This window comes from Silurus meridionalis, chromosome 13, assembly GCF_014805685.1.
Source record: "Silurus meridionalis isolate SWU-2019-XX chromosome 13, ASM1480568v1, whole genome shotgun sequence".
In the NCBI taxonomy this organism is placed as follows: domain Eukaryota; kingdom Metazoa; phylum Chordata; class Actinopteri; order Siluriformes; family Siluridae; genus Silurus; species Silurus meridionalis.
In genome coordinates this window covers 3795718-3817888 of record NC_060896.1, presented here as the reverse complement: position 1 = coordinate 3817888, position 22171 = coordinate 3795718, and the positions used below count along the sequence as shown (strand labels likewise).

The following is a 22171-nucleotide window of genomic DNA, read 5'->3' as shown; positions in this document are numbered from 1 at the left end:
TGAAAAGAAGGTTTTGGGTTCATGAGGATCATTTTCTTAATCCACCTCTTAATACCACCACTATCGCGTCAATACTGTACAAAAATGAAATATAACAACGCGTGGCATTAAGGAGAGAAGATTTAAATAAAATACAACCTACTCACCAAAGATGCAGACTTTAATACATAATTTGCAGTGCTCCTCAGAGGCTGTAATCCAGTGGTACCGCTCGTATTCACTGCTCTGGAAGTGGTGAACAAACCCTTTCACAGGCTGAGACACGCTAGCTAGCTTCGGGGTTGGACGACCTCCTCACGATGGCTAGCTTTTCTAGAAAATAAATTTTTAAGAATGTCCGAGACCAAATCAATTTCTCTTCCTCCGTAGGCATAAAAAAGTGTAACTCAGATGTATTAATGTGTGCAGAGCTACACACGTGTTTTACCAGTCAAACTTGGCTGTAACAGTTTCCCTCTGACCAACCAATCAGAGGACGGAAAAATTCTGACGCTATTCTGGGCCAGCTAGCTGATTGGTTAACCTCCTAAGACCTGAGCTTTGGCTTGCATTTTAGATTTCTTCCAGTTATTTGGGGTTAGGAAGAACCAATAATTATAATAACCATATATTTTCTTTGAACATGAAGCTCTTCTTGGAAAAAAATGATGTCACTTATGTGGACAATCGGTCTGTATCTACAGAAAACAATAAAGACACCATTGTGCACAATGTCCACGTATGTGGACGCCCAGGTCGTAGGAGGTTAAATAAACATATTAATTTCTTATAGAGACTAAGGTAAAAAGTCCAGCAGAACTGTTGGGAATAAATTAATACAATTTTATGTAACAAATATTAGAATTTAGGTTGTAAATGTAGGTCAGTGCTTCTGATAGTGTTCATGCCAGCAAAGAAGGCTTTGCCCACTTCCAAGTGGATCTTCACTTTAATTTAAGTATATGGTTTGTTTACTGCATCCACCACTGGTTAAAACAAATAGATGCTTATGAGAGTTGAAGGTGCTGTTGGAATTGATCTGATTTTTATTGGTTTGAACATGTGCAAAGGCTGTAGCTGTAATGATCAGCAAGTCAGATACACCACGTCTGTAGTGGGCCTAAATTCAGAATCCCTGTGGATTCTCAATTATTTTTGTGAATGAATGTCAATGGAGCAAAATGTGTTGCCGACTTTGAAGCTACTACTACTACTACTATACCACTAGTACTGCTACTACTAATAATGATGATGGGTGGAGTGTGCTGTTCTGTTCTTCGCCAGAAGGTGTTGATTCATTTTCTATAACATCATCTGTTCTAGTTCCACCTCCAAGCCGAATCACCGCATTTATTATAATAAGCTTTTACACCATCCAGGAACAACATTATGACATTACAACATACGGTGTAGTGAATAACACTGATTATCTCTTCAGCATGGCACCTGGGAATAGGTGGGATATATTAGGCAGCAAGTGAACGTTTTGTCCTCAAAGTGAGAAGCAGGCCGGCCCATGTGGACCGATCCAACATCCAATTGCTGGAGAATTTAATGCTGGTTTTAATAAAAAGATGTCTCATGTGTATGGGGCTAAACGGTGTATAGTAAGAACTCATTGCTATAATTGATTCAGTGAGATTTTTATAGCAGATGTTCCAGTCATTGATTACAGGAATGAGTCTTCACTCCAAGCACGTTGTAACCATCCAAGGTAAAGATGTAACTGTATGTATTCAAATAGAAATGTATTGAGTAGAGATAGCAAGAGGAAGTGTGTGAATGTCTAGAATATGAACAGGATTAACACGAACTCACTGGTGCAACAAGCTATTCCAAAACATCAACAATGTATGTATTGGAAAATTGTTGAATAAATGGAATAAGAACGTGTGCTGGAATTACCAAATAATCAACGTTAGCATCTTTGCAGTAACACTGTTTCATCACACCATTTACATTTATGGCAATTGGCAGAAAGGCTTATCCAGCATGACAGTTATTTCAGATAAACATCTGCACCTTGTTCAAGGATCCTACAGTAGAAGTTCAGTGGTGCGGAGATTTAAACTCATGACTTTCCGATCAGAATTCCAACATCTCATCCACTGAGGTTCCACTTCCCTACCACTTAAAAAACCCACCATTCTGTTTAATATCATCCTCTAATAATATTACACACTGATATTTTGTTGAGGTGTGATACTTATAATCTAGACCTGTGAATCCAAAGACATCTAGAATTCTTCATCTTGTTCGGTTTGATCATCCTTTTTTTTTTTGGAGTTTTCTACTCGATTTTTTTGGCTGTACAAGTCAAAAATAAATAGACACAAGGCATGACTTGAAAAAAGGGACAGTTTTGAACCCGTAGGGGAGCCAGCCATACACACCGGGTGGCCTCTAATCCGATCTCACACACATGATCTTTGCCCTTTTTTCAGGAAGCATTCAAACGCAAGCCCAATTAAAAGCGACTCAGGCCTGCGACAGGACTGTGTGGAGTACAGACGCTAACAAGCAAGAGGCACAGAAAGTATTTGAATTAGGGCAGCTGCCTCTCTGAGTCATTACATACTGTAAATAGTGATTCTTGGCACCGCTGTGGAGGTTGTATGTTTCGCTTTTAATTCTACCTTTCAGCAGTTTCACGCTTGGCTGTTCAGTCGGCAAACATGTTTTTTTAAAAATAATAATCTACTTTGTCCCAGCTCTTTATGCTGGAAATAAAGTTGAGCAGCAAGCGGGAAATGATGCTACAAAACCATAGTGTGTGCATGTGTGTGTGTGTGTGTGTGTGTGTGTGTGTGTGTTTGTGCTTAAGGATGCAGCGTACACGATTCATTTAAGACTTTATTCACTTTAAGGACGTTTCCTGTTCCGAAGAGCTTCTAGAGTCACGTTACTCACGTGACTCCTCTGCAATATTTCTAATCCATAAACACTGATCACGTCAATTTTTTTATCACATTTACTTGTTTACCAAAGACGTTTCAGTTTAGTTAAAAACAGATCCTCGTTAGAGAATCAAAACCAGAAACGTATTTTAATACAATGAGACGTTATACTAAAGAAGTCGTATATATTTTGGAGAAAAACGATTGGTGACAACAAGTTCCTCAATCATTAACAGGTGCTTAATCATTAATGATCCATAATTCAAGACAAGGTCGACTGGTTTTTATTGCAACCGGGATTTTTATGCTACTATTTTGGACTAAAGGCACAGACTTTGGACACATGATTAAATGATGAATGATTCTCTGTACAGATACTGAAGTATCCAAAGTGTACAGTCGACCCCCCGATAACTTGCAGCTCGGAAAATTTGCGGGTTCTCATTTAGAACGTAACGAACAGCAAGAAGTTGCGGATTATCTGAAAATGTTAGGAATAACATTTTAAAGTTTTCACTAACAAATTTCATACAATTTCTTAATGCACATTATTATATTAAAGTGACATAATGTATAGATGAGAATTCACTAAGGTACCATAGGGGCGTCCAAAATTAGCAGATTTACGGAACGTCGTCTCAGAACGTAACCCCCGTGAGTTCCGGGTAGACCGCAGTACTATGATTTATTATAACTATAATGTTCCTATAGTAATTTTTGTCAAAAGACTCTTTGCTTAATCAATTCAGTTTATGTGGAAAGTCACTAATGTGACTCTCAGCACAACAATCTATTAATAGAATTTTATTAATGAGTTAAACACTAATTCATTTCTATTACAATTATCATGAACCCAAAACCTTCTTTTCAACTACTTCAAAAAAATCAAGTTGAGTCTGGAGTTTCTTCATCATTTATTCCTCTCTAAATGTTCTGCATGCAGTTGAACTGATGCTGAACTGTATGTTGATGCTCAGTAGATACACCAAGCGGCAATCAATAAAAGTTCAAGTTCTACCCTGATCGGTGGCTTGCTGCATGTTTGACCAGTTTTATCCACTCATAAATAAAAAGGAACTTAAGTACAGTAACTTATTACATTGACTCCATTACTGTCCTCGGTCATGCACACTTCAGCATGCGAGTTCAGAGCAGAAACTGTTCTTGAGCCTGCAAGTGCACCAGAAAAGACTCCTGTAGTGTTTGCCAGGCGGTAGAGGAGCAAGCAGACTATGGTTGAGCTTTAAGGTGTCTTTGCTTATACTCCTCACTCTCTGTAGGCAGTGTTTGCGATGAGTTTTCAGACCAGACATAAAAAAAACCCAGAAGATTTACAGAAAATTAGTGGAAAACTGGTAGTGATTTAATGTCCTGCCATCAGATGTATAATTCTTGTAGTTGGATAGACCACAATGTAAATCTCAAAACATGTTCTGGGTCTTTTTTTTTTTGTTGAAAAAACTCTTTTTGATATGATATGTAACATCTTTTTGTTATGTACAATTTTAATTTTTTTTCGTTTACTGTATGAACTCTTCTTTTTCTTGTTTCTGCAGGAGTCCTGGAGAGGGAAGAAACCCCTGGTGTTAGCAGCTCTTTAGCCAAAGCCAAAACCCTTTATAGGTCCTGCATCAATGAAAGTGAGTCCATCATACCTGGCATGTCGTCTCTTCTTTCAATTTCATATCTGTTTTATTAGTTACACAGTGCTTACTGAATATTCTATAGTTTTTATTTAATTTAATTTATTGGGTATAAGAGGTTTTATTGGGGATCAGCAGCTGATAATGCTCATGATATAATTGGTTAATATTATCAAAACAATAAACTTATTTCAATTTACAACATAAAAACAATATTGTAACTTAAATTTTTTTTTTTTTTGTGACAGCTCTCATTGAACAGAGAGGGGGAAACCCCCTGATCTCAATGTTGCCTGATGTCTTCGAGTGGCCCATTGCTGTAGACAACTGGGACACCAACTTTGGTATAGGATTATGTCCTTATATCATGTACTCATTTTCTTTTTCTCTCCACAGAAATAGGTTGAACATTTCTTCCATGTCTTATCCTTTTTTCAGGGGACAAATGGAGGGCAGAGGATGCCATAGCCAAACTGAATGAGAAATATGGGAAGCAAGTTCTAATTAGCTTTTTTATAGGGACAGACGACCGAGACTCCAATTCCCATATCATTCATGTAAGTGTGAACTTGCTGCCACTTTTCTTTTCTTAAAAACCTCTCCCATAACCCTTTCCTGTTTCCTTTTTTCTTTCATCTGGACCTTTTAGTCTACCCAAGATCCCAAATAATGTTTTCAGCCCATTGGCGGTTCTCACTTTCAGCCAAACAGAGTTTATTTAAACAATGAGAATCACTTTGCTCATATGGACACGAGCCAAAGACTCGCAATCGCGAAATCTCCATGAACAAATAGTCCCTCTGTTTTTGGAACTGGGGAAGACTTTTGTTTTTCCTCTTTATTTTAATCATGTTAACTGATACTTTTACTGGTCCTGTGGATGCATTGGATTTCCTGTTTAGAATGAATGGTATGATTGTATTTTCGTCTGATTCTCTCTACCAGTTCGACCAGCCAAGCCTCGGCCTGCCCTCCAGAGACTACTATGTCTGCACGGGGCCCTATGAAGAGGTACGGCTTTGCCTGTTACTAAAACGTTCCTGTTTTAATCCTCTGTTTCATTCTTCTTTTTTTTTAGCACAGATAGATACGTGTTACATACTGCTGATTTCTACAGATAACTCACAGCTTTGACTTGGTTTGACTTGGTCTTGAAGCTCTGTCATTGATTTTATTTACTTTACAATGAAACAGAAAGTTTAAACTAAATATGAAGTGCTAGTAAGCATACAGTTTCATAGGGATGGTAGCAAAACTTGATTCAAGTCATGTAAATGTTAAAAAATGTGGTTAAAACACAATTACTCAGCCTTTGCACACGGTTCATATAAATGCCTTTAACGACACATAAATCTGCAATTCCCCCCTGCTTCAGTCTGCTGTAATGACACTGAAATATAATATTAAAAAGAATTAGCATTGATGCATTAATGTGAGAATTTATTTCACAGCTTATACTTGTATATCGTTTTTTTCTATGAGTAGATTATATACATATAAAGTCCTTTCACTAAATTCTAATTGTAATCTTAATTTCACCAAGTTGTGTTTGTGACACACTTGTGACAAATAAAATATTGCAATCTTGAAATTCTGTAACCTGAACACATTCCCCTTTTAATTATTTGTTTTATGCTACGAGTCACATGTTCAACAGGAAGTTGCGTTGTATGATTTTCCTAGAGGCCATAAATAGAAGAAAATGGATGATAAAACTTTTGAAAATTTGTCGATCAAAGTTCTTTATTGTAACATATATTTTAAGCTAAAATCTTGGCACCCCAGCCATAGTGGTATAGGAATGAAATGATAGCGATGTCAGACACATGATAGGAGTTCAGTGTTTTTGCTTTCTTTCCAGACTTACATTAAACTCATCGTTCAGACCGTCTGTGGAGAATCTCATTGACAGTGACAGCTAATTTAATTTTCTGTCCTCGGTCTGTCTCTGTCCAGTCAGTCCTTTGAGTCCCAAATGTAATTCCAATACCAAAGTCCCTTTCTTTTACGTTTGCTCTCCATCCGTCTTCCATCAATTTTGGCTTCCAGCATGTCTGGATACTAAACACAGACATCATCAGGAGCGATTTGATTATTATTCAAATTAGGCAGTCCACCCTCTCTTTCTCTCTAATGGGTTCCAGATCCAGAAGGTAATTAGCGCTAACACGACTGGAAATCAGAGGCACACCGTAGCTTCATCTCACAGGAGACACCGCATCAGATAAAAGAGCTCGGAGTGGACTTCCTGTCCTGTGCTTCATCCAGTCACACATGAATATTCATAAAGAGTGTGAAGTGTCCTGAGGGAAAGAGCCGAAACAGAGGAGTAAGAGAGGATAGACAGAGGGAGAGAGGGAGGGAGGGATGGAGACAGATGAACCCAATTAACTGCTATAATGCCTCATGGGAGATCCAGAATGCTTCCTAAATAACTGGGGAGCTGAACATCAGGAGGCGTATACTATCTAGTTTATAATTTAAAAGCATATCCACCCCTGCTAACATTCTCACACACACACACACACACACACACACACACACACACACAGACACACACACACACACACACACAAGCAATAGTTTGTTTCAGGGGTGCTGGTGTTTGTTTTGCAGGCCTGCATCACGTATGAGAACTTCATGGTCGATCTGGCTGTGCTGGTCCGAAAAGACCGCGGCTTGCAGGTGAACGAGACAGAAATCAGATACGAGGTGTCTCGAGTCATGAAGATGGAGAAGGAGATCTCTGATGTAGGCTCATGTTCATGTTTTCTGGATGTTGTTTAATGAATATTTTGTTGTCACACCACTACTACTTAATGAAATCTGTCCACAACAACGATGAAATGAAAAAAATGTGACAGGTTCATAATTTTTTTTTTAATTTGCACCAATTTATAGCAGGCTTCCTTTTTTATTTAATTTTATTACATAATTTAATTCAAGTTGTGGAACTGGTTACATAGGCCCCACTTTTTATTTGATTTTATTATACAATTCAAATTGATTTGCAGAACTCTGTAACAGGGTCAAATTATTTTTTTGTCAATTTAGCAAAGACTTTAATTTAATTTTATAATTTCATTAAATTTGCACAAATCTATAACAGGCTTTTTTATTAAATTTTTATTTTACAATATAATTCAATTTGCAAAACATTAATTTAATTTAATTTAATTTAATTTTGCAAAACTTGGTATCATAAGCATACTTTTAATTTAATTTTATTTTATTTAGTGAATTGGTACATTTAATACATTAAATATTAAATATAATACATTTATAACATGCTTTTTTATAAAATTTAAATTGAATTTAATTGTATTATTTAATTTAATTTGCAGAACTTGGTAACATAGGCATACTTTTTATTCGATATTATTTCATTTAATGATTTGATTTAAATATAATACATTTCTAAAGCTTTTTTTTATAAAAATTGTAATTTAGTTGTATTGTATTATTGCAATTTTTTATTATTATAATTTAATTTGCAGGAGTATTGTGTTTTTTTTTCTTTGCAGAACTCAATAACCAACTCTTACACTCATCCGCTGTATCTCTGCTCTCTGAGCTCAATTAATACCATTACAAGCATGAAAACAGAAACCTGGTAAAATAAAAACAAGATTTATTAAACCTTTAAATAAGGTTTTATATGGACACAGAACCCTTTCTTGCTCTGGTTTATTGTTGATTTCTGGATTCTGATTGGTCACATGCTGCTGCTTTATTTGCTATCACAGCATCACTAGTGTAGACAAGTCACTTTCGAACCAATTGCTGATATTGAAACGTTGATTTAACGTTTATGGAATAACTTTGCGGTGTTCGAACTTTATAACACTTTACACTTTGTGCTGCAATGTGGAGCAACTATGTATAAATCCTATAACAAAACTGATAAAAGGAAATATAAGGATATAATTGTAAAAGGAATAATTTGTGTAGAGTAACAGCGACTCAGCTTTATGTGTCACTGTGTCTCACGTCTCTGTCAGATCGTTTTTTCTTACACAGTGCAGGATAAAGCACAGAACATCACGTTGTAGTCAGAGTTCACAGAGCAGAAATGACAACCTGAAATGTACAGCTTGATGAGCAGGATTGCTTTAGTGGTAACACTGAAAGGTGAAAATAAAAGGATATGGATTTGAAGCTCTTCTCTGTCAATGTTCTGTATTTACATTTAAAAACGTTTTTTTTCCTGCTCTGTGTTCTTGTTCCTGCAGGCTACAGATGCACCTGAAGACAGAAACAATCCTGTTCTCCTCTATAACAAGATGCCCCTGGAGACACTCAACACCAACTTCACACTTCAGTTCGAGTCCACAGTATGAAAGTCGTACCTTTTTGCTGTGAACATTGTTTCATTGATTTATTTTCAAGTCACCAAACAAAAAGAGGAAATATTAGATTCCTGATAACAGCTATGTGCATCGATATGCATGATCAGACCATGAGTCTATCTATCTATCTATCTATCTATCTATCTATCTATCTATCTATCTATCTATCTATCTATCTATCTATCTATCTGTCTGTCTGTCTGTCTGTCTGTCTGTCTGTCTGTCTGTCTGTCTGTCTGTCTGTCTGTCTGTCTGTTTATCTATCTGTCAGTCTGTCTATTTCTATCTATCTATCTATCTGTCTGTCTATCTGTCTGTCTGTCTGTCTGTCTGTCTGTCTGTCTGTCTGTCTGTCTGTCTGTTTATCTATCTGTCAGTCTGTCTATTTCTATCTATCTATCTATCTATCTATCTATCTATCTATCTATCTATCTATCTATCTATCTATCTATCTGTCTGTCTGTCTGTCTGTCTGTCTGTCTGTCTGTCTGTCTGTCTGTCTGTCTATCTATCTATCTATCTATCTATCTATCTATCTATCTATCTATCTATCTATCTGTCTGTCTGTCTGTTTATCTATCTGTCAGTCTGTCTATTTCTATCTATCTATCTATCTATCTATCTATCTATCTATCTATCTATCTATCTATCTATCTATCTATCTATCTATCTATCTATCTATCTATCTATCTATCTATCTATCTATCTATCTATCTATCTATCTATCCACACAGTATGGACAAAAGTATTGGGACACCTGACTTTCCAGCCATATGTGGTTCTTCCCCAAACTGTGTCTTTAGACTTCATAGTCTCCATAGAATGTCTTCGGATGCAGTAGCATGAATTTCTCCACTTCTTTTGAACCAGGAGACAAAAATCTGTTCCATGACAATGACCCTGTGCACAAAGCCAGCTCCATGAACATATAATGGTTACATGGGCTGGAGTAGAAGATCTTGAATTAAGATCACCTCATGGGGACTAAATGTTATAAAATGTTCAAAAAGCACATGGTCAGGTGTCCAAAAACTTTGAGCACATCATGTGTAAAGCTTATTAGAAATAAATTGTTAGGTCCACTCAGGAAGTGGTTATGTCCACTGAAGGAAATGGAATAGAGCATCGATTGTTTTGCTTTATGTCAGACAGATTTTGTGGGCTCAGTTTTAACCAGATGTTTTGATAGAACCTTTTGATAGCGATGTTCTCAGCATCTGGAAACATAATCGAATTTGAAAATGCTTTTACACTAGGAGAATTCAACCATCACAACAACATTTCAGAAACCAAATTGGTTTCTATCTACAGAAAGAAAACTGGCTTAAAGCCACTTCAGTTTGAAATTCCTCAGCATTATTCCAGGGGGGGCTTTTTACTTGTATCCCAGCGATGTTAGAAAGCTGGGGTCAGAGCGCAGGGGCAGCCATGATACAACCCAAGAGTGGCAGCGTGGCAATACTGAGGCTTGAACCCCTCACCTTTGTAACATTAACCAAGACCCTGAGCCACCACCCCTCCTTAAATATACCTGCACCTATACGAAATAATGTATACTTTATTTTGTAAATGAACAAATAAGATTGTAGGTGTTTCAGATTGTTTATTTCTTTCCAGGTTTTTAACTGGACGCGCTTTACTAATAAGATCATGGATACGATTGAACTTCCTATCGAGGACAGTGAGCAAGTGATCCTTTATGCCCCTAACTACTTGAGGAAGCTTAACCCTGTCCTGACCAAGTACACAAAGAGGTAAGATACTCAGAACTTCTAAGTAGTCTTCTAATAACCAGGTCCTGAACAGGAATAATCTACCTTACACAGTACCTGGAGAAATAAGTTATATGTCCTTAAGGATCTGGATTATAAGTGGCATGGAAATGAATGTTGGATTATGATTACTGTAGATACTTTATCCAGTCCATATACACAGAGTGGTATGAGTGGTGAAGAGAAGAACACTGATTATCTCTTCATCATGGCACCTGTTACTGGGTGGATTTATTTATTAGACAGCAAGTGAACATTTTGTCCTCAAAGTTGATGTTAGATGCAGGTAAAATGGGCGAGTGTAAGGATTTGTGTGAGTTTGAGACAAATTGTGACGTCTAGACGTCTGGGTCAGAGGATCTCCAAAACTTCCCAGTCTTCAGTGATCAGTATTTATTGAAAAGTGCTCCAAGGAAGGAACAGTGGTGAACCGGCGACAGGGTCGTGGGCGGCCGAGGCTCATTGACATGGGGAGCGAAGGCTGGTCCGTGTGGTCCGATCCAACAGACGAGCTCCTGTAGCTCAAACTGCTGAAGAAGTTCATGCTTTAATGCTCAATGGGTCACGACTGTTTTAGCAGCAAAGGGAACCAACACAATATTAGGCAGGTGGTCATAATGTTATGCCTGATCAGTGGCTATAAGGTGGTGGGAGTGGGAGCTTAGCGGTTAAAGTGCTGAATTACTGATCGGAAGGTCGGGGGTTCAAGCCCCAGTAACTCCAAGCTGCCACTCTTGGGCCCTTGTGCAAGGCCCTTAACTCAATGTCCTCTAGGGGTGCTGTATCATGGCTGACCCCAGCTTTTAAACAAACTTGGATAAGAAAAGAATTTCACTGTAATGTATATGTGACAGATTGAGGCTATTCTATTCTAGAGTACTGGACGGTGTACTTTTTTTTTTCCTTCTGTTTGTTTTACTTCGTTCAGATATTGAATCGTTTTCGATTATGGATATTGAAAGGCTGTGTGAACACATGACACAATACTCTCCTAGAGTACATTTGCCAGTTTTCTAGCCCAATATCTTACTGTCCTTCAGGTGATAATGGTGTCACAAACGTACGTCCATGCATCAATAAATGTTCATTATCTAAGTGTCACTCTGTGTTTATTTGTGCAGAGACGTCCAGAACTACATTGTGTGGCGCTTTGCCATGAACATGGTGGTTGGCCTGAGCAGAGCATACAAAGACACCAGGAAAGCGTTTAAAAAAGTGTGTATCATTTCTCTTTTCGAGTTAAACTTCAGGGGGCGGTTTCCCAGTCAGAGATTAAACATAGTCCTAGACTAAAATAGCCCTTTAATGAATAGAAATCTGTTTTCTCTGTCATGGTTTTAAATAGTTTTAGACTTAGTATAGTCCAGAGTTTATAAACTTTTTTTTTTGGAGAAAGACAAGAGCTAATTCTGGACTAAATTGGGGTGTATTCAGTTTATTTCGTTTTAGTATTTAGTTTATAGATTTGTGGAAATCTAAATGAACCACACTGTGTTCCAAGTGCATTAATATATAATTAAAAATCCCAAACCTGAGGCACAATAGTCTAAATAAGGAGCTTGTCTTCATTCCTACTCGCCACATCCATATTCTCTTTTCTTTTCCTTGCTTTTTTACTTTTCTCTCGTCTCCCTTTTCACGTCCTGTCCTCTCTCAGGCCGTCTCCGGTACCAGTTCAGAAACAGCGATTTGGAGGCAGTGTGCGGTCTACGTCAACAACAACATGGAGAATGCTGTTGGCAGACTGTACGTAGAAGAAGCCTTTGCTGGAGACAGCAAGGACATGGTGAGTCGTGGGAAAAGCGGCCGCCGTGTCTGTATCTGTATCTGTGTGTGTCCATGTCTACATGACATTTCTGTTCACGTTTAGCCTGGTGTAATTTGTACTGTCCGCTAGAACGTTTTTCAGCTCTGGGAAAATGTGTTTGTGCAGCACACAGAGCTACAAGGAGCCCATCTCCTCTGCTTTCATCTCGAAACATTAACACTCCATTGATCACTGATTGCGATGGGCCTCATGGTTAGCGTGTGCCTGCTTTTCTTCAGCACAGAGACACACTTCTGATGTAAATACGTTCTGACAGACAAATCATTGCTAGACTGTTAATTTTTCACTAAAGCTTTTGTTTAGGTCAGAACTATTTGGACCAGATTAACTAGGCAGTTTTGAAGGCCGGATATAATATCGAGCTCAGACCTGGGCATTATTCTGGCCATGGGCCACATCCCTTTACCAGCCCGCATGAGTTTGTAGTAAAGGTGTAAGAGCGACGATTAATTTGTAATAGTTGCACAAAATCCAATTACATGGCTTTTATTTTGAAGGCCACTATTGTTTTTCTTTATTAACATCATCAGTAAGCTTAGGCACGTCAGCTAATGTGTTGCACAGCTTCCAAGAAATTAGCCCTCAAATATGCGAACTAACGTTAAAAAAAGAAAAATTGTAGAGTTTTCAACAACGCATGGACTTCTAAATATTTATTTGCTAAACACAAAGCTGTGTGCTTAGTGTGTGGAGAACATATAGCGGTGTTTAAGGATTACAATTTGAATTGTTATTATGAAAGTAAACACGGAGAAAAATACAAGAATTTGACGAGCACGAGATCTGCTGCTATTTAACGTTATGATGCTACTTTTTTGAACATTGCACAAGTTATATATATATATATATATATATATATATATATATATATATATATGTATATATATATATATATATATATATATATATATATATATATATATATATATATATATATATATATATAATTTTGTCTTTCACATTTTCTCACTGTAATGTTTGATTTACTTTTTCTTATAGTGGGAATTGTAGTGAGCATTGAAACTTACTTAAGGATATTATAAGCAATAAGTATATAAAATATATATTATATATATGTTCCGGCCCTCTAAAACCAATCCACTTTCTTATTTGGCCCTTTTGGAAAATGTATTGCCCGCCCCTGATCCAGCTTGACTGAGTTGCCAGTATTAACGATCGGTGTTTACAGTATAATCTCTTTAAAAATTATTTATATTGCACTTGACATGTTGAGTTTAAAATAGGGTTTACATACAGTGTTAAAAATTTAGCAAAAACAAGTGTCCCTCAGTGTGTAATACAGTAAAGTGGACAAGGAACAAGGGCGAAAATCAATATTGTGAACTAACTGCATACTGCATCTATTACAATAGCATGAGTTTGTAAAGAATAGTCCGGCTGCTGAACAGGTCTGCATGCAGTCTAGACTTTTAACATTTTGAAAACATTTGGAGTATCATGAAATGAAAAACACAACAAAGAACACCCAGAACTGTTCAACAGCTAGAATCCTGTAGCAGACACCTATGGGACAACAGTTCTCTTCCAAAACATCAGCAACTGGTCTCCTCATTTGGCAGATACCCTTATCCAAAATGACTTACTTGAGCAGTTTAAGGGCAGCTTGGTGCTGGTGTGATTTGAACTTGTGACCTTCTGATCCAAAGTACAGTGCCACTGAGCTACCACTGCCCAATCATTGCAATCTGCGTTTATTTACATTTTACACAGCGTCCTACATTTTTTGGAATTGTGGTTGCACTTTCATGCCTTTTATATAACTGGATCCTAAAAAATGTAGCCAAGCACTCTTATTTGATGAACTGGGTATATAAGAATATATCTGAATAAACAAATCACTGTATAAACAAATGTGACCAAGATTTGTGATTTTTAAGCCATCCTATTCCACATTTAGCTTTCATTGGTTGTTATAATAACCTCCACTTGACTGGGAAGATCAAGTTCCACTTGATTTTGGAAAGTGGTTGTGAAGATTTGTGCTCATTCAAGTACTGATATAGGTGAGATGAGGAGGCTCGGGGTTCAGTCAGAGTTCACATTAATTCCAAAGGTGTTTAATAGGGTTGAGGTCAGAGCTTTATAGCAGGCCACTCAAGATCTTACTCTGATTTCCATTTCCATTAAAAATATTAGTCAGACACCATTACTCAGTGCGGGTTGATGGCCTTGCTCAAGGGCCCAGCAGTGGCAGTTTGTCCGTGCTGGGATTTGAACTCAGGGCGGTCTGGTCTAATGTCGTAACCACTGAGCTGCCACTACCCTACAACCCATGTAAAGCATAGAGCTGGCTTAATGCACGGGAGCATTGTCATGCTAGAACAGGTTTGGATCTTAGAGTTCAAGTTATGTTTTTAAAAAGTCCTTTGCTATCGTTGCTTGTCAGTCTTTACGAACATGATCCCCATGTCCCACCGTAGGATCTCATCTGTCATAATTTCAAATCGACGCAATCATCATTCCATGACACATTCAGACCAATTGAACAATCTGTAGTGTTCATGTTGTTCATGACATGCCTTGATAATAAAAACCTCATACAAACACTCCTTTTCCCTCTATATCTCGATACGTTTCTCTTCTTGCTGTACTGCTCACCTGATCCGCTTCACCATTTTCCCTGGTTTAAGTTGTCGAGCTAATTGTGTCATGAGGTTCTGGGTTCCTATTGGTTTCCTGTCAGTCAATAGAGTCTGAAATCTTCTGACACTGCCAGGATTTCATCAGAGAAAAAAGATTACGACCGCCATTAATCGGCTGTCTGTAAACAATCCAGCGACCAAAGACTACAGATTTTAGTCTTGGATTATAGAAATCATTTGGGAATTTTCTCATTTTCCCTCAGATGACCAAATCATAGCCAAAATCACAATCTTGGCTTAAAGGGGGAAATGTAATGCTGTTGTATCCAAAGACATCCTTTATAACTGTGTGCCTCCAACTTTGCGGTAACATTTTGGGAAAGAACTTATTATGACGGGAGAAGTCAGGTGTCGCAGAACATTTGTATAGAGTAAGTGATCTGAGAAGAGTATCATTGCAGACATACAGTATTTTACATACATGCACAGTTCCCTATTAAAGGTGAAGTATGTGAAAGCTGAATTGCCTCTGGTTATAGATCAGATTAGATTAGAAACCAAAACATTGCCGAGTCCAAGCACAACACGATTTTCAGCAATAGAGAAAAACAAAGTTTCATTGTCCAAACTCAGGTCAGGCATGTAAACGATTTTAGGATGGAAAGCAAGAAAAAAAAAAAGGACATGGTGTACTGAACAGCATGTCAGTGTAAGTCTTAATTTGTTGTTTTAGTTCTCATTTAAGTTCTTATTTGAATGAGTGCACAAGTCGGATCGAATACATTACTGCAACTAATCAACCGGCAGCTCAGTGTATGAAATATGTGCTTAGTGTTTACTAAGCCACTGATGTAAACTCGATCCTACAGTGAAAGAATCCCCTCCTCCTATTCGTCCTCATATATCCTGTTTTACAAATATCACATCCAACTGAAATATCGAGACGTGCTGAGGCACAGACTCTTTTAATCATCAAATGCATTCATGACACTTTTTTTTTTTTTTTTTTTGGAGTCTATAACTCATTGACTATTATAAACCCATCTGTCAGGTGTTATAGAATTTATTTTGTACTAACAGATTGCTCATATAACCTAATGCATGTTTTAACATGCAGAGTTTCAAGTGTTATTCCAAAGAGTTTCCTGTAAGTCTGGTATTCTCGAACACTCTACCGTTGCTGGAAGTCTGTGGGAAGTTGGTGTCTCAGCTCATACTGTGTTTGCCAGAGATGGTCAGTTGCCTTCAATCACATTTGGTTCCTGCTTGTTGTGAACTAAACCCCTGTTGCAACACCAGACTTTTAGGGTTAAGACCGAACACCAGTAAGGTAACAAAGGAGTCTGACGAAACGACACTATCGTGAACATGGTTTGTGTGGGCATCTTTTAACCTTTGGACCAAATCCTCTTTAATACAGTACAATGACTTAAATTCGACCTGCTTTAACAGGTTTTTTGTGACGTGCCTCTATTAGCTTTTCATATTTCAATCCAGATATTTGTGCCAATTCTTTTTGGTCTTGTCATAGATTCTGCAGATACAAATAGTAGTTGTTGTCATATTGATGAGCATTGTTGGGCTCCCAACAAATTAGATGCTTTATGCTAGGGGGCCCAACATTTTTCTCTGTGAGGGACACCATTTTTCCTTTCTTCAATTTATTATGATTTGAAATGTATCTATTATGACTCCTGATGCTAGATTAGTTTATTATTTTTTTATGCACTGTACAGACAAATGAGCATTACTTTTCAAGAGATATATCGCCTATTAAAAGAGCATTGTTTCTATCATAATGACATTTTTTTCATATTTATTGCTATTGAAATGAAAACATTTATTTTTAGGTTTGTTTAATGAACCATTCTGCTGTTTGGTGGGTGAATCTCGCAAATCTGACAAATACAGTAATTGGGCAATTTAAATAACAATGAGAAATTTTAGTTTAAAAGCCAACCACTATCAACAGATGCAATATGAGTAAAACATATACAGTGCAACCTCGCTACTCGTGGGCGTTACGTTCCATGACCCCTCGCGAGTAACAAAAAATGGCGAGGTTTTTATTCTCCTTTTGATGGTTCCTTTTTCAAGCGGAATTGTACATGTACTGTAGTGTAAACTCAACAGAAACTATGAATTACTTGTTATAAGTGTTTTATTTACTACTTTTAAATGGATAAAACAATAATGAAATAGTTTTTCAAACATTTGTATGTAATTTATTAGTAAAAACTCTGTTTGGCTTCTCGTGAACTATCAGATTTTTCGCGAGTTACTCGATATACTCGTTATATCGAGGTCGCGAGTGTCAAGGTTCCACTGTATTTATAATAAAGTTGTTGAAATATGTCTCTGGCAGTGTTGAGAGGGGGATGTAGTTTGGGGACAGCTGCTTTAGGCCAAGCATAAAACATTCAATTTTGGTCATGTCAGAAAAGAGATATGTATTAAACACGTTTTTGTTGCAAACATGCCAAAATTACAAAAGAGATTTCATAGGACTTTTTACTCTTAGCTTCAGGCTATTGTGGTTCTGTGAACTTCTTTGGAGCACTTAACATTCTTAATGATGGCCTCTTGGCTGTTTTCCTAACCGATGCCATTCTTACCTTGTCTTCATACTAATAGATTTATTGATGATCTGTGAAACGGTCCCATTTTTCATAAATAAATCCTGGCTGATATTTTTTCCACAACCTGTAGTAGATTTTTTACATTCAGAAACAGTTTTATTGAGATCGTTTAACGCAAATTTCACAGGAGCCATCTCAAATCCATGTCTCGCCCCATTGGAAAACCCTTTAGGGCTTTTTTGCAGTTAAGTGTATTCCAGTTACACAATGTAGAAAGGTTTAAGAGGTGGGAATACGTATACTTGGCCTTGTAACTAACATGTTTGTTGTGGTCTTCTGACTGATTCAGATGGATGAGATGATTGCTGGCATCAGAGAAGTGTTCGTTAGTAACTTACAAGACCTCTCCTGGATGGATGCTGAGACCAGGAAAGCTGCAGAGGAGAAGGTGAGCTTCGTTCAGATTCTTGGCACAACTCTGACTGCATGCAAGCAGCATACAGCAATCATTTCAATTTGTTAGGTTTGATTTATGTGTGCGGTTAAGCAGCTTTTCCCTGTCACTAAGCCATGCCTTCTCAAACAAAAGCTTCTTGTGTAAATATTGACTTGAAGTTTGATCTACAGACTTTAATGCTATATTAATTCAATGTGATTCGAAGGAATGAAACTGAGTACACAGAACTGAATGCCCTCTGTAAACAAATCAATTAAATATGATGATTTTTTTATTTCTTGCAGGCTCGAGCTATTCGGGAGAGGATCGGGTTCTCGGAAAATATCATGAACAATACATATTTGGATGAGGAATACAAAGAAGTAAGTTAAATTGAGACTGGAAATAGATAATAATGGGTTCATAACATTTACAACTTTTTTTATTATCAAGTTTTTTTTTATTTCTTAGTTCACTGTTTTTAATGAATCTCTAAATGAAAACTTCATTAATGGGGGGTGGATTTGTTTGGTGAAGCAGTTACTATAAGCGAAGTAACATATATAAACTTTATATAAGTCTGATATTTGATATTTGAGCAATGTTAATCAATATAGAGCCCCTATAACGTTGATATTTAATGTTGACTGAATATTTAAAATTGACTGAAAAAGGCTTCATCTTAATAAATGCCATATTTATGACCTGTTATGATCTGTTTATATAAAGTTCTGGAATAAAATATTCACAGGGCCAATAAATATCCAGAATATTATTGTACACTTTTCAACAATGAGCCCATTATTTAAAAAATACTGATTAAATCAAAGGATTCTTTCTTTAGCAAAAGGTTTAAAAACCTTTGTATTAGAAAGTAGCAGGTAGTGATGTAGTTGAGGCGAGGAGGCCTGGGGTCCAGGCAGCGTTCACATTTATCCAGTTCAGTAGGGTTGAGGTCAGAGCTCTATAGCAGGCCACTCCAGATCTTCCACTCTAACCCATGTAAAGCAGATTCTCATGGAGCTGGCTTTGTGCACAGGGGCATTGTCATGCTGGAACAGGTCATGCCACTGGTGTTTTGCATTGTTTTAATGATTTATAATCACACTCTTAATATCACACAAATGAGGATGGGTTCCATGCCATCTAATGGAGTTTTGCCACAGTCACCCCAGACTGCTGATCAGGGTTAAACACACATCATTCCCCTCAAATTCTAAGTTCTGTAATGCTGAAAAGTGCTATAGAACTAAACTTGAACTGGAAACTTGAGCTACTGTATCCAAATACGTCCTATACAATTGTGTGCCTTCAACTTTGTGCTAACAGTTTGAGGAAGAACCACATATGGTAAAAAAGGTCAGGTGTCTCCATGCTTTTGTCCAAATATATATATATATTATTATTATTTATATACAAATATAAACATTTTCTTTTAACATTTTAGCTAAGCTACAGTTCTGAAGAATACTTTGAGAACATCTTGAAGAATCTGGATTTTGGCCAAAAGAAACGGCTGAAGAGGTTGAGGGTGAAAGTGAACAAGGAAGAGTAAGAGGCTCTTTCACATTTAAACCAAAATAGATTTTATTACAGTTTGTTTCTGGACTTTTTCTCTTTTTCTTTTTCTCATTCTCTAAGTTTAGTGCCGGCTAAAAAAATCCCTGTGATAAATGAGTGATAAATTATTAAGATGTGGCTGGATATGTGGTCTGTATTCAATTTAATTGTGTCACGGTTTGAACCCAAGGTGGATCTCGGGTGCAGCTGTGGTCAACGCGTTCTATTCATCTAGCAGAAATCAAATAGGTACTGTAGCTAAAGAGATATTAATAAAGTCACATCTTTTTTTATCCTTTCACTGACAACAATAAGTGATATTTCTTTTATTTTTTTTTTACCCAGTATTTCCTGCTGGGATCCTCCAGCCTCCTTTCTTTGGTAAAGGACAGCCCTGGTCTCTCAACTATGGCGGCATTGGAATGGTGATTGGCCATGAAATTACTCATGGCTTTGACGATAATGGTAAAGAATCCGATCTCATGCTAGCTGGCTTGTTTTAACTATAACGCCGTTCACCAAAGAAAATACAGGAAAATACAGGAAAAGCGAAGTGGGCTGATGGATGATATATCATGTAAGAGGTCATGTGACTGTGTGGGAGGTTTAGTTTAGGTGAGGATTCTGGGAAATGAAGTTAATGCTATTATATAGAGCAGACATTGATTCTTTTTTACTTTGCAAACACAGAATAAATTGTATTATTATATTATCATTCATATTAGTATTATTATATTATACTATTATTATTATTATGTAGTAATATAGTAGTAGCAGTGTTCGTAAATTGATGTCTCAGATCAGTGATTTGTTCCCGACCAGGCCGTAACTTTGATAAAGACGGCGACCTGAAGGACTGGTGGACTTCATCCTCAACACAGAAGTTCCAGGAGCTGTCGAAATGTATTGTGAACCAGTACAGCAGCTTCTCCTGGGACCTGGCCAATGGACAAAATGTACAAAACTCACTGATATGATCACTTAACCTGATTTAATATTTTACTCATTTGTTAAAAAAGTGGATATTGTATTTCTTGAACAGATGTAAAAATGTAATCCACAACATCATTTCTTGTTTTTAATATTAACATACAACAATTAATAACATTTACTATTCTATTTGCTCGTTCTGCAAAGTAGCAGGTGAAAAGAATGCACGAAAACAGAAAGAAAAAAAAAACCCATAATAGGTTTTGTGTACAGAAGCTCTTAGTTAATTACTTAATGATAATTTGCATACATGCATGAAAATCAGTTTCAGGCTACAGTGGCTAGAAATTATAAGCTTAGGCTTTGTGTAGCTACTTAACTGACAGCCCTGTGTATATAATCACTTGTGTTCCTTTCAGTTCTAAAGAAGACACAGAAGATCCTATTGTATGTGTCATTGCATTGATATTGCCTTTTACCAGCCTTGTGTTAGTCTGTTCAATTTGTTTTTAGAGTTCAAATGTAGAAATGGCTAGAATGAATATGTGTCTGTCACTTCTTCATCTGTCTCCTTCTATTTTCCCATTTTTCAGCTTAATGGGAATAACACCCTCGGGGAGAATATTGCAGACAATGGGGGCATTCGACAGTCTTATCAAGTAAGTGCAGGACATTGTGGTTTTTGTGTCGTTGCTGCTTAAAAAAGTGAGAGAAATGTACCTTTGTGTCCTGGTATGGTTTCAAATTACATCCTGATATTTTTCCATATATTTTTTTGGACAAATCAGTTCAGCAGAACATCATTGAAATGATAAAAAAATAGCAGGATGCAATTTTTAACCATACCAGGACACAAAGGTACAGTTCTATCACTAGGGGTGCATGAATGTTCTTTTAGAGGTACCAACAAGAAGGTACAAGAATTGACCAACGTTCTCTGATGGGGTTCAGCTGGAGCGACAAAGCAAAATCTACCTACCTACCTACCTACCTACCTACCTATCTATCTATCTATCTATCTATCTATCTATCTATCTATCTATCTATCTATCTATCTATCTATCTATCTATCTATCTATCTATCTATCTATCTATCTATCTATCTATCTATATTCATAGAATAAGACTGAAAAGGAAGGGTATAAATATGAGTATGGATATGACAGAGACATTAACAATAGTACAGATTTTAATGGTCAACAGTGTCATTGCCATCAAAGTGTTCACTAAAATTTCAGGAAGTAAATCACAATGATCCATTGATATTTTTAAATAATACTCATCAACCCCAGGTGGCCAATCAGAATAAAAATCTGAGACATCAATAAGGTAAAAAGAGATTTTTTCTCTAATTTTACAACCAAATTTTATATATTAGCAGGGCTGCATTAGAATTTATAACGAGCAACATTCAACACATTTAAAACTGACATCTCTCAGCAGTAATAGTTGATATCATATTCAGTTTTAGCTAAGTATTTTTTTTATACCCGCCCAGCCTATGATTGGTTGATTAAGATTATGTTTGGCATAATGGGACAAATTTCCAAGCACACAATGAACCAGTATATACTGCTTTTTTGTGTCGGATGGTT

At 36.9% G+C, this 22171-nt stretch overlaps 1 protein-coding gene across 2 annotated transcripts in view; it reads left to right on the top strand.

Annotated features, from left to right (window-relative positions):
• The window catches only part of LOC124396008 (neprilysin-like), a 39590-nt gene that overhangs the window by 14786 nt on the left and 2633 nt on the right, over positions 1-22171 (top strand). For both annotated transcript variants that reach the window (XM_046864937.1, XM_046864938.1), the window contains 16 exons: positions 4433-4516; positions 4768-4863; positions 4958-5076; positions 5465-5530; positions 7136-7270; positions 8752-8853; positions 10486-10622; positions 11762-11855; positions 12298-12426; positions 18000-18098; positions 18392-18469; positions 19534-19637; positions 19837-19895; positions 19992-20111; positions 20469-20602; positions 21170-21235. In XM_046864937.1, coding sequence (XP_046720893.1) covers positions 4433-4516; positions 4768-4863; positions 4958-5076; positions 5465-5530; positions 7136-7270; positions 8752-8853; positions 10486-10622; positions 11762-11855; positions 12298-12426; positions 18000-18098; positions 18392-18469; positions 19534-19637; positions 19837-19895; positions 19992-20111; positions 20469-20602; positions 21170-21235 — 1622 coding nt within the window. The remainder of the gene's footprint in view (positions 1-4432; positions 4517-4767; positions 4864-4957; positions 5077-5464; positions 5531-7135; positions 7271-8751; positions 8854-10485; positions 10623-11761; positions 11856-12297; positions 12427-17999; positions 18099-18391; positions 18470-19533; positions 19638-19836; positions 19896-19991; positions 20112-20468; positions 20603-21169; positions 21236-22171) is intronic.